Source organism: Aegilops tauschii, chromosome 7 (assembly GCF_002575655.3).
Source record: "Aegilops tauschii subsp. strangulata cultivar AL8/78 chromosome 7, Aet v6.0, whole genome shotgun sequence".
NCBI classification, from domain to species: Eukaryota; Viridiplantae; Streptophyta; class Magnoliopsida; order Poales; family Poaceae; genus Aegilops; species Aegilops tauschii.
This window is the reverse complement of record NC_053041.3, coordinates 518,383,245-518,395,993: the sequence shown is the minus strand read 5'-3', so window position 1 is coordinate 518,395,993 and position 12,749 is coordinate 518,383,245. Positions and strand designations below refer to the sequence as shown.

At 47.1% G+C, this 12,749-nt stretch overlaps 1 protein-coding gene across 1 annotated transcript; it reads right to left on the bottom strand.

The window, feature by feature from the left end:
- Positions 1-501: 501 nt before the first annotated feature.
- LOC109763573 (cytochrome P450 93A3-like) lies at positions 502-2,293 on the bottom strand. Its single transcript, XM_020322421.2, has 2 exons — positions 1,340-2,293; positions 502-1,268 (listed from the first exon to the last, which is right to left on the bottom strand). The coding sequence occupies exons 1-2, from the start codon at positions 2,291-2,293 to the stop codon at positions 639-641; spliced, it is 1,584 nt and encodes a 527-aa protein (XP_020178010.1). The 3' UTR covers positions 502-638.
- Between the last annotated feature and the right edge of the window lie 10,456 nt (positions 2,294-12,749).

The window sequence follows — 12,749 nt, the reverse complement described above, 5'->3', positions numbered from 1 at the left end:
ACGCGGCGGAGGTGTACGCGCACACGGAGGCAGAGGCTGTCTACGCGACGGCGATGGCACCACCTTCATCGAGGAGCAGACGACTGGGATTGCTGGTCCGGCAGGGCAGAAATTCACGGACTGCCGGACTGATGTTACTTTGGATTCGGACATGTAAAAACTAAGCATATATATTTGCCTTCATTTTTGTTGCGATCGGGCATGCAATCCAGCGCTGGTGTGATCCGGCACGCTGTGGGGAGCGGAACACATTTGAATTTAAATTTACTGGCGGACATAGATATAGTTGGATCTTGGATGGCGGCCTCTACATTCGTGTCCGCTGACTGATCTTCCCTGTCCGCTAACGCAAAGCTGGCGTATGGGGACGAAAATTTGTAAGTCTTCGTTGGAGATGCCCTAAAACAGCAACAATTATATGGATCGGAGAAGTTGCTGTTTTTATTCAAACCAATTAGTGAAGCGACACATGCGAGATTCGTACTCCAGCTTCTGTAGTAATACAAAACCTTAACTCGACAAACAAACTGACACCGGACAGCATTCAGGAAAGAACTCGTATATTTTTTCCCAGCTCTGACTTTTTGAGCACCAGGCGACGCGCGAGTACTCTCCCCTAAACCCGACGCGGCAGCTCCTCAGGGCAGCGGCAGCGGGTGGAGCCGCGGCGCGACGGCGCAAAAGAGCGGGTGCTTCCGCGGCAGCGTCAGCCCGGGCCCCTCCTCCATGTCCACCTTGTCCGCGCCGCCCGCGGGACGCCACTCGAAGCACTGCACCATGGCGGCCAGCGCCGCCTGCACCACCAGCATGGCCAGCGACGCGCCGGGGCAGATCCGCCGCCCGGACCCGAACGGCAGCATGTGGAAGTGCTGCCCGCGCACGTCCGTCCCGGCGTTCGTGCCCCCCTCCAGGAACCTCTCCGGCCGGAACTCCAGCGGCTCCGGCCAGCACGACGGGTCGCGCCCGATGGCCCACACGTTCACGAACACCGTCGCGCCGGCCGGCACGTCGTACCCGCTCACCTTGCACTGCTCCAGTGACCGCCGCACCACCAGCGGGCCCGTCGGGTGTAGCCGCAGCGTCTCCTTGGCCACAGCCTGCAGGTACGGCAGGCTTGGGATGTCCGACTCGTTGACCAGCCGGTCCTTGCCGACCACCGCGTCCATCTCCTCCTGGGCCTTCCGGAGAACGTCCGGGTTGTTGATCAGCTCCGACAGCGCCCACTCCAGCGTGATCGTCGTCGTGTCCGTCCCCGCCGCGAAAATGTCCTGCACCAATTAATGATTTTTCAGTGCTAGGTCGGTTCGACCGCATCGTGGATGAACAGATCGAGTAATACCAGCATGAAAGCCTTGATGTTGTCTCTGGTGAGCTGCATCTCGGCGGCGGCGTCTTCGTGCATGTCGAACAGTATGTCAAGAATGTCCTTCCCCTCCCCCTCGCCGCCGTCCTCGGAGTTGGCAGACTCGCGTTGCCGCCGCCGCTTGGCGTCCCTCGCCGTGAGTATCCTCTCCATCATGACGTCAAACTTGCGGTGCACGGCGTCGATGCGCTTGCCGAGGCCCTGCACGTCCCAGTTCTTGAACGCGCCGATGTAGTCCTGCAGGTTGAACGTGCCCATGAGCTCGGCCGTCTCGGCGACCACGCTCCGCATCTCCTCGGTGTCGTTGTCGTCGCCGGTCCACCGCCGGCTCATCACCATCCGCGAGACGATGTCGCCGGTCAGGCCAATGAGCTCGGCGTCCACGTCCACGGGCTTGCCCTCGGCGGCGCTCTGCCCTAGGGAAACCACGAGGCGCGCCACCTCCCCGCGGCGGACGTGGCTGAGGCGGTCGAGGGTGCGGCCCGCGAGGAGCTCGCGCACGCACGCTTTCTTCATGAAGCGCCAGAAGGGCCCGTACGCTGAGAAGGAGAAGTCCTGGCCGCCGTAGGTGAGGCGGTGCACCGCCGTCGGCTTGGGGCGGTCCAGGAACGCGGCCTCGTGGGTCTTGAGCACCTCGCGGGCGGCGTCCGGGGAGCAGGCGGCGATGCAGGGCATGGAGCCGAGACGGAGGTAGAGGAGCGGGCCGTGGCGCTCGGCCAGGCGGTGCAGCTCCTGGTGCGGCAGCGGCACGAGGAGGTGGAGGTGGCCGAGGATGGGCAGGCCGAATGGGCTAGGCGGGAGGCGGAGCCCGCCGCTCCTGTGCCGGGTCACGGCGTACAGGATGGCGGTGAGGCCGGCGACGAGCAGAAGGAGCGGTACGCTGGTGCCGGTGGGAGTGAACAGGTGTCGTGCTGCCTGCGCCATCTCCATGCTGACGATGGAGCGGAGTTGACTGCCCTGCTTAGATCTGCTGGTTCTAGCTTTGTCCATATGATTGGCGATTGGCAAGGTTATTTATACATGTACTTCGCTGTACTTTTCTTAACAGGGCATATCAAGGCGGACCGTAACTACGGAAGCCATCCAACATTGATATGTATCGGTGACGGCGGCGTAACGGTCTGGACATGATTTCTCTCATAAATTAGAGACAAAGTGGGCGAGATTTGCGGGAGTCCGGACACCCGAAATATAGGTTTCCGACACCCCTGGTCCACCCAATCGCCCCTCTTGATCCTATTTTCTTCCATTCTGCCCTTCTTTTCCTTGCTTTGCATCTGCGTCCTCCATCTCCGCTGCCACTGCTATACGTCTCCGGCCGCCACATAGCCATTGCCGGACGTCTCCAACCAGCAACGACGCGCCTACGATGAAGCTGCCCACTCTGAAACCGTTTGTACCCAGGTACACTCCACCCCTGTCGATGACCTCCATGACGGACACCACGTCTGGTAGGTGTTCGATTAAATGTCATTGAGCTTATTTTTAAATGCACTAGTAGAAAAAGGGGCTTTTACCCCGGTTGGTAAGGGCCTTTTGTCCCGGTCTTCGAACCAGGACTAAAGGGTCGTTACTAAAGCCCTAACCCTTTAGTCCCGGTTCTTACACGAACCGGGATAGAAGGTCCTCCACGTGGCCGCTGCTGCCAGCCCAGGCAGGGGGGCCTTTGGTCCCGGTTGGTGCCACCAACTGGGACCAATAGGTAGGGCCTTTTGTCCCGGTTGGTGTCACCAACCGGGACCAATAGGCATCCACGCGTCAGCATTTCAGGGGCTGGGGTTTTTGTTTTTTTAAGGGGGGGTGGGGGGTTTTGGGGGGTTAATTTAGGTGTTTCATATATTGTGTTAGCTAGCTAATTAATAGAGAGAAGTGTCCTCTCTTATCTCCGTGCTTGATCGACGCTACGTACTATATACGTATGGAGAGGACTAGACACGCTAGCTAGTAAGCAAATGAAGGAAACAGAAGATCGTCATGAACATATGCATACAGAGAGAAGTGATATCGACCACCTCTCCTTCTCCGAGAGATTGGTCGAACAACAAGTTCTCGTATATCTATCTGACACTACCGGCTACATATATACAATAATTATCTCTTACAATATAATCTCCTAATTAAATTGTAAGAACACAGGGTCCACATAGTATTCTCCGTTTTCAGCAATCACGTGGTCAAGGAAGAATGCCGCCAATTCCTCTTGAATTGCTCGCATACGATCTTCTGCTAGGAGTTCATCCCGCATCCGAAACATCTAATTTGAAGAAGGGGGTCAATACATATATATATGAATAAATGAAACTCAACACGAATGATGGTAATAAAATAAAATTGTGAATATTATTGCTTACGCACTTCATATTGTTCGTCAGAGTAGCCCCGCTCACAGGTTGTGTGGCGGATAGACTCGCAAACGTAGTATCCACAGAAATCATTCCCTTGTTCCTGCCACAACCACTTTACAAGAAATAGAGGTCAATCTAACTGATAAGCAAGCATGCTAAATGGTATTGATGAAACTAGCGCTTGAATCACTAGGAGATGTGCGGAACATGCTACTATAGTACTTACTTTCGGGTGTCTAAATTGCAGCTTCTTCGGCAGTCCCGGAGCTTTTGTGGTGAATTTTCTCCAAAACCTGCCAGACAAAGAAAACAATTACTTGATATCAGGAAATGAACAAAGTTGCTGATATGGTGGATAATGATCGATTTAACTTACTTCTCGAGCATTTGAGTCGTGTCCGCATAGTCTTGGGGATCTTTTCGTCTCGAGTCTAAGACGGTTACTACTCCCTGCTCAAGCTTAATCTCTAGGAGAATATAGTGGAAGCTGCGCATGCATGCATAAGTCATCAATTACATTACCATAACCTGGACTAATAAGGGAAACCGAATATGCACAAGACAGTAACACTCACTTGAAGTTGTAAGGAAAGAGTATTACATCTTTGTTTTGATTTAGTACCAACGATCGTAGCAAGTTGGCCTCGGCTTCTTTGGCATGTTTTTCAACCGTATATGCATCTATGAGATTTGTGTTAATGAACCCAATATCACCGATTTGTCTTTTCTTCAATTCAACGGTCTTCAATCTGCATAATATAGTGAGGATAATTATAAATACATGCAATGAAAGAGCTGACCTATATAGAGAGACTTAATGACAGAAGTAGTACTACTTACAGACAGTAGCAAGTGATCGTTGATTTATCGAGGGCCTTTTGATTGAAAAACTGGAAGAACTCCTCAAATGGAACATTCAGCAGTTCAATTCCAACGAGGTCATGCTCCGGTTTAACTCTCAGCGTCAAAGTATTCATCACATCAGACTCTCTGCAGGTTTTCATGTACCAATCATGTAATCTTCGCATCATCGTTGTTAGAGATCTTTCATCTTTGACGAGAGGCTTCCCGTAATGGTATTTGTGTTCGTCCACCTCCATGATTTCATAATGTACATCGTCGGGCAGGTAATCTCCAAGATTGCTATAACCGGCCACCATCCTCGGATCATTAGCGACGATGTCTTTAGACACCTTGAGCGGGGGGCACGATTGGTTCGCTTGTTCGCCGAGCTGGGCAATTTTTTTCCCAGCTCGTCGTTCTTTTAACCTTTGATCACTGACAGTACTTCCCGACCGCTCCGCTTCGACAAATGTCTTTGCAATAATGCGCTCATAGTTGCCTTTTGGCGGAGACTTTGGTGGTTTTGTCAGGGCATCCAGAGTGCACTTCGCTTTCACCGGATCTACCTTCTCCTCCGGAGGTGGATGTTTCTTTGCTTTCACCCCTTCAAAGAAGTTCTTCACTTCGGCTCGCACGATCTTCGCATTCTCCTCCTCGGTCCTCTCGTATGGTAACTTCTCTGGAGTCTTCAGAGAAGGACCGAATTTGTATTGCCTCCCGCCTCTGGCAGCTGTACTGCTAGACGCCGGCAGAGCAGACGGAGCGGCTGCGGCTGTCTTCTTTCCTTGCTTACGAGGCGGAGGAGAAGGACTAGGACGCGCCGGAGCAGCCGGAGCGGCGGTGGGTCTCTTCCGCCCTTGCTGACGAGGCGGAGAAGGAGGAGGCTGGCTGCTCTGGCACGCCGGCGCAGGTGGAGAAGGAGGCGGAGTGCCGCCACGCGCCGGAGAAGGAGGCTGAGTGCCCTGACCACTCGCCGGAGGAGGAGGCGGAGTGCCGCCACACGCCGGAGAAGGAGGCTGAGTGCCCTGATCACTCGCCGGAGGAGGAGGCGGCGGCGGAGTGCCCTTACTCGCCGGAGGCGTCCAGTTCGGAAGGTTAATGAGCTCCTTCCGCCATAGGCACGGAGTCTTCAGAGCTAAACCCAGCCGAGTCTCCCCTTCACCGGTAGGGTGGTCAAGCTGGAGGTCCTCAAATCCCTCCATTATTTCATCCACCATCACCCTAGCATATCCTTCTGGAATCGGCCGGCAGTGGTAGGTTGCGCCGGGTTCAGGAGGTAAAACAGAGCCAACAGCCGCCTTGACTTTGAAGTTCTGCCATTCCGCCATAAGGTGGCAATGTTGAGACTCCGTGATAGCATCCACGGGGTAGCTAGTAGGAGCCGTCAAGACATGCTCCGGCTGAAGCAGCTCGGTGGAAGCCACGCTGCTTCTCTGCTGAGATGGAGGGGTAGCTTCGGGGGTAGTTTCGGCATGTCGATTGCCGTCTCGTTCCTCTAGCGCTTGAACCCTTCCGTGCAGCTTCTGAATTTGGGTCTGCTCCATTTTTTCCTCCTCTCCTGGCTTTTGTAACCGCCTGCGTCCGGAAAACCAGCCTTCCACGGAATGGAGCCTGGCGTGCCTCGTGTCCGTCCAGGGTGCTCAGGATTCCCGAGGGCCATTGTGAGCTCGTCGTTCTCTCTGTCTGGAACGAGCGTCCCTTCCTGCGCTGCATCGATATATTGTTGAATCTTCTTGACTGGTATTCTCAAAAGCTCGTTCGTCCAAACGCACCTCCCTGATACAGGGTCCAAGGTTCCGCCAGCCCCGAAGAACCAAGTCCGGCAACGGTCTGTCCAGTTCATTGTCTGTGGTTCGATCCCTTTTTCAAGCAGATCATTCTCAGCCTTGGCCCACTTAGGCTGGGCTTTGAGGTAGCCACCTGACCCCTTGCAATGGTGAAGCTTCTTCTTCGCAGCATTCATCTTGTTTGTCGCTGACATCTTATTACTCTTTTCCGATGTCTTGTGGGCCACAAATGCGGGCCAGTGATCTCTAATCTTCTCATACCGGCCGATGAATTCTGGTGTCTCTTCTTTGTCGACAAACGTTTTCAGCTCATTCTTCCACCTCCTGAATAGGTCTGCCATCTTCTTAAGAGCATGAGACTTGATTAATTGCTCTTTAACTGGCTTCTCCGGATCCTCCTCTGGCGGTAGGGTGAAATTTGCCTTCAGCTTAGTCCAAAGATCATCTTTCTGCATATCATTGACATAAGACACCTCAGGGTCTTCCTTCTTAGGCTTATACCATTGGTGGATGCTGATCGGGATCTTGTCCCTAACTAGAACCCCGCACTGAGCAGCAAATGCATCCTTTGTCCGGATGGGTTCAATCGGTTGGCCGTCGCGCGCGATTGCTGTGATCTCAAACCTTTCATCCGAGCGCAACTTTCTCTTCGGGCCTCGTCTCTTTACCGAAGTTGTGCTCGATCCGGAGGGCTAGAAAAAAGAAGAAAGACGAGTGTTAATTAATATGTGTACATACCAAAACAATGAATGCATCAATTAGCTAGTCAGCACAGGCTTAACTAATATATTTACCTGGCCGGACTCTGTTCGGTCACCGGAGCCGTCACCACGGGCTCCTTCTTGCACCAGCATTGGGTCACCGGAGCCATCATAATCATGTCTTTCCTCCTCCACTCTTCGATCACCGTAGCCTGCTTCTTCACCCTGTTCTTCCAGACCATCATTGTCGTTAAGATACGACAAGATATCACCTCCGGCTAAGATTATGTCCCCCAACACCTCTTCTGCTTGCTCGTCTCGTCCGTGCTCCATTGTTTCTGCAAATATTACAACATGGCAATTATTACACAAACATGATAGCAGGTGGATATATTAGTGCAAACGTAGACCTAGCTTATTCCGGGTTTGGGGTGGCCTCGGCAACGCTTCAAGGGTAGGGGCGCGGCGGGAGGGGGTAGGAGACCGACATCGTTTTTTTCTAGGGTTTGGGTGTCCTCGAGAGTTTTGGTCGAGCGAGAGGGCCGGGGGGGTGCTCCCGTGGTATAAGTTATCACGGTCGAGAGGGGTTATAAATATCGACCGTCCATCATGTCGAAGTTATCTGGGAGGGAGTTATATATATCGACAACGACGACATACATACATGGGAAAATAATGTTATCGGGGAGGGGGTATATCGACCCCCCCCCACGTGTTGAAGTTATCGGGAGGGGGTTATATCGACAATGACGACATACGTACATGGGAAAATAATATTATCGGGGAGGGGGTATATCGACCCCCCTCGTGTTGAAGTTATCAGGAGAGGGGTATATCGACGACGACAGACCCGATAAAACATAAGAAAACGAAGAAGAAATAAAAAGAGGAGAAGAAGAAAGGAATAGAGGAGAGAAGAAGAAAAAATAGAATTTTTTCTATTTTTTCTTCTTCTCTTCTATTCCTTTCTTCTTCTCCTCTTCTTTTTCTTCTTTTCTTCTCTTCTTATTTATTTCTCCTCTTCTTCCTCTCCTCTTCTTCTCCTTTCTTCCTCTTCTTATTTTCCTTTTTCCTCTCATTCATAAAAAATGTTCAAATAGAAAATTTCGAAATAAAGTAAAGGTTTTGCCTAATGCATTGTTCATATGAATATACAAACATTTGCATATTCTACAATAATTAATATCACCAAAAAAATCTATGAACAGAAAAAAATCCTAACTTTTCTAAAAATCTATCTTTTGCATATATACATGAACATATATATACACAGAGAACATATATACATACATATATACATTTTTTATAAAAATGCAAAAAAAGATCTAAAAAGGACATATAAACAGATATACACACATACATATACTCATACATATACATATAATCAGGAAAAAACATCATATATATGTGCAGAAAAAAATCAGGAGGAAGGGGGCAGTGCCGGCCCTGACCAAGGCGACGGCGGCGCGTCGGGGCAGGGGCAGAGGCGACGGCGGCGTGGTCGGGGGCGACGACGACGTGGTCGGGGCAGGGGCGCGCGGCGTGGTCGGGGCGGGCCGCCGGTGGCGTGCTCGGGGAAGGGGCGGCTGCGCGTCGACGAGGCAGCAGAGGGCGGCGACGGCAGCGACGGGGCGAGCTCGGGCAGCCTGGCGGCGTCGTCGGGGCGGGGCAACTACAGAGATGAATCTGAAAAACGCTAAGTGTTTTCTTATATACTCAGAGCATTGGTCCCGGTTCGTGGCACCAACCGGGACCAATGCCCCCCTTTAGTCCCGGTTGGTGTCACCAACTGGGACCAAAGGCCTCTTTTCAGCAGCCCAAAGGGCGGGAAGCAGCGGCCTTTGGTCCCGGTTGGTGGCACCAACCGGGACTAAAGGGGGGCATTGGTCCCGGTTGGTGCCACGAACCGAGACCAAAGGGTGGCATTGGTCCCGGTTCGTGCCACCAACCGGGACCAATGGCCTCGCACAGCGGCGTGGTGATGGGAGTTTAGTCCCACCTCGCTAGCTGAGAGAGAGCCGCACCTGTTTATAAGGTGCGGTGCGCCTGAGCTGTCGAGCTCCTCTCTAAAGCAGGCTTACGGGCCTAACCTCTCTGTACATGCCTGTGGGCCTACTAGGCCTTCTGCGGGCCTGAATCCTGGCCCATGGATGGGTTTCTAGTCGTATTCAGGCCGTGGTGGCCCAGTAGGTGGCATAATTTATTTTTTTGCCTGTTTTTGTTTTCTTTTTTGCTTTATTTATTTTTTTTGTTTCTACTTACAACAAAAAACTTATTTATTTTATTTTATTTTGTTTCTAATTACTTTTTTTTTACTTTATGATAATTCTTTTTGCTATTAAAGTTTCTAGCAAAAAAAGTTCTTTATGAAAATTATTTTTGCTTTCAATGATTTTGAACAGAAAATACTTCGATAATTTTAGTTGCATCAATTTTATATAATTTTAGTTTCAATAATACTAGAGGTTGCTTATAATGTTTTGAACAAAAAATACTTTGATAATTTTAGTTTCATAAATTTTATTTATGTTATTAAAGTTTATTTTGTTTTGTTTCTACTTATATATTTTATTAAAGTTTATATTATTTTGTTTCTAATTACTTATTTATTTTATTTGTTATTTTTCATGCACCATTTTTCATGCATTTACTCATTATTTTGAGCTATAAGACCCTAAAATTGAAAAGCATTTCAAATGAACTCTGAAAAGGTTGAAAGTTGGCATGGTATCATCATTTCATCCACATAGCATGTGCAAGAAAGTTGAGATGGTTACGGCAAAAACTGGATGCACTTCGTGTACAAAACGGACAATCTCTTTCGAAGTATCAGGATTTCATACGAAAACTCGTCTGTTACAAAGGGATTTCATTTTTTAAAACTTATTTGAACTCCTGACTTTTTGTGTGTTCAAAATGCACCATTCAAAGCCACATCATCAATTTTCAACCCTTTCTGACTTCATTTGTTATTTTTCATGCATTTACTGATTATTTTGAGCTATAAGACCCTAAAATTGAAAAGCATTTCAAATGAACTCTGAAAAGGTTGAAAGTTGGCATGGTATCATCATTTCATCCACATAGCATGTGCAAGAAAGTTGAGAGGGTTACGGCAAAAACTGGATGCACTTCGTGTACAAAACGGACAATCTCTTTCGAAGTATCAGGATTTCATACGGAAACTCGTCTGTTACAAAGGGATTTCATTTTTTAAAACTTATTTGAACTCCTGACTTTTTGTGTGTTCAAAATGCACCATTCAAAGCCACATCATCAATTTTCAACCCTTTCTGACTTCATTTGTTATTTTTCATGCATTTACTGATTATTTTGAGCTATAAGACCCTAAAATTGAAAAGCATTTCAAATGAACTCTGACAAGGTTGAAAGTTGGCATGGTATCATCATTTCATCCACATAGCATGTGCAAGAAAGTTGAGAGGGTTAGGGCAAAAACTAGATGCACTTCGTGTACAAAACGGACAATCTCTTTCGAAGTATCAGGATTTCATACGGAAACTCGTCTGTTACAAAGGGATTTCATTTTTTAAAACTTATTTGAACTCCTGACTTTTTGTGTGTTCAAAATGCACCATTCAAAGCCACATCATCAATTTTCAACCCTTTCTGACTTCATTTGTTATTTTTCATGCATTTACTGATTATTTTGAGCTATAAGACCCTAAAATTGAAAAGCATTTCAAATGAACTCTGAAAAGGTTGAAAGTTGGCATGGTATCATCATTTCATCCACATAGCATGTGCAAGAAAGTTGAGAGGGTTACGGCAAAAACTGGATGCACTTCGTGTACAAAACGGACAATCTCTTTCGAAGTATCAGGATTTCATACGAAAACTCGTCTGTTACAAAGGGATTTCATTTTTTAAAACTTATTTGAACTCCTGACTTTTTGTGTGTTCAAAATGCACCATTCAAAGCCACATCATCAATTTTCAACCCTTTCTGACTTCATTTGTTATTTTTCATGCATTTACTGATTATTTTGAGCTATAAGACCCTAAAATTGAAAAGCATTTCAAATGAACTCTGAAAAGGTTGAAAGTTGGCATGGTATCATCATTTCATCCACATAGCATGTGCAAGAAAGTTGACAGGGTTACGGAAAAAACTGGATGCACTTCGTGTACAAAACGGACGATCTCTTTCGAAGTATCAGGATTTCATACGAAAACTCGTCTGTTACAAAGGGATTTCATTTTTTAAAACTTATTTGAACTCCTGACTTTTTGTGTGTTCAAAATGCACCATTCAAAGCCACATCATCAATTTTCAACCCTTTCTGACTTCATTTGTTATTTTTCATGCATTTACTGATTATTTTGAGCTATAAGACCCTAAAATTGAAAAGCATTTCAAAATAACTCTGAAAAGGTTGAAAGTTGGCATGGTATCATCATTTCATCCACATAGCATGTGCAAGAAAGTTGAGATGGTTACGGCAAAAACTGGATGCACTTCGTGTACAAAACGGACAATCTCTTTCGAAGTATCAGGATTTCATACGAAAACTCGTCTGTTACAAAGGGATTTCATTTTTTAAAACTTATTTGAACTCCTGACTTTTTGTGTGTTGAAAATGCACCATTCAAAGCCACATCATCAATTTTCAACCCTTTCTGACTTCATTTGTTATTTTTCATGCATTTACTGATTATTTTGAGCTATAAGACCCTAAAATTGAAAAGCATTTCAAATGAACTCTGAAAAGGTTGAAAGTTGGCATGGTATCATCATTTCATCCACATAGCATGTGCAAGAAAGTTGAGAGGGTTACGGCAAAAACTGGATGCACTTCGTGTACAAAACGGACAATCTCTTTCGAAGTATCAGGATTTCATACGGAAACTCGTCTGTTACAAAGGGATTTCATTTTTTAAAACTTATTTGAACTCCTGACTTTTTGTGTGTTCAAAATGCACCATTCAAAGCCACATCATCAATTTTCAACCCTTTCTGACTTCATTTGTTATTTTTCATGCATTTACTGATTATTTTGAGCTATAAGACCCTAAAATTGAAAAGCATTTCAAATGAACTCTGAAAAGGTTGAAAGTTGGCATGGTATCATCATTTCATCCACATAGCATGTGCAAGAAAGTTGAGAGGGTTAGGGCAAAAACTGGATGCACTTCGTGTACAAAACGGACAATCTCTTTCGAAGTATCAGGATTTCATACGGAAACTCGTCTGTTACAAAGGGATTTCATTTTTTAAAACTTATTTGAACTCCTGACTTTTTGTGTGTTCAAAATGCACCATTCAAAGCCACATCATCAATTTTCAACCCTTTCTGACTTCATTTGTTATTTTTCATGCATTTACTGATTATTTTGAGCTATAAGACCCTAAAATTGAAAAGCATTTCAAATGAACTCTGAAAAGGTTGAAAGTTGGCATGGTATCATCATTTCATCCACATAGCATGTGCAAGAAAGTTGAGAGGGTTACGGCAAAAACTGGATGCACTTCGTGTACAAAACGGACAATCTCTTTCGAAGTATCAGGATTTCATACGAAAACTCGTCTGTTACAAAGGGATTTCATTTTTTAAAACTTATTTGAACTCCTGACTTTTTGTGTGTTCAAAATGCACCATTCAAAGCCACATCATCAATTTTCAACCCTTTCTGACTTCATTTGTTATTTTTCATGCATTTACTGATTATTTTGAGCTATAAGACCCTA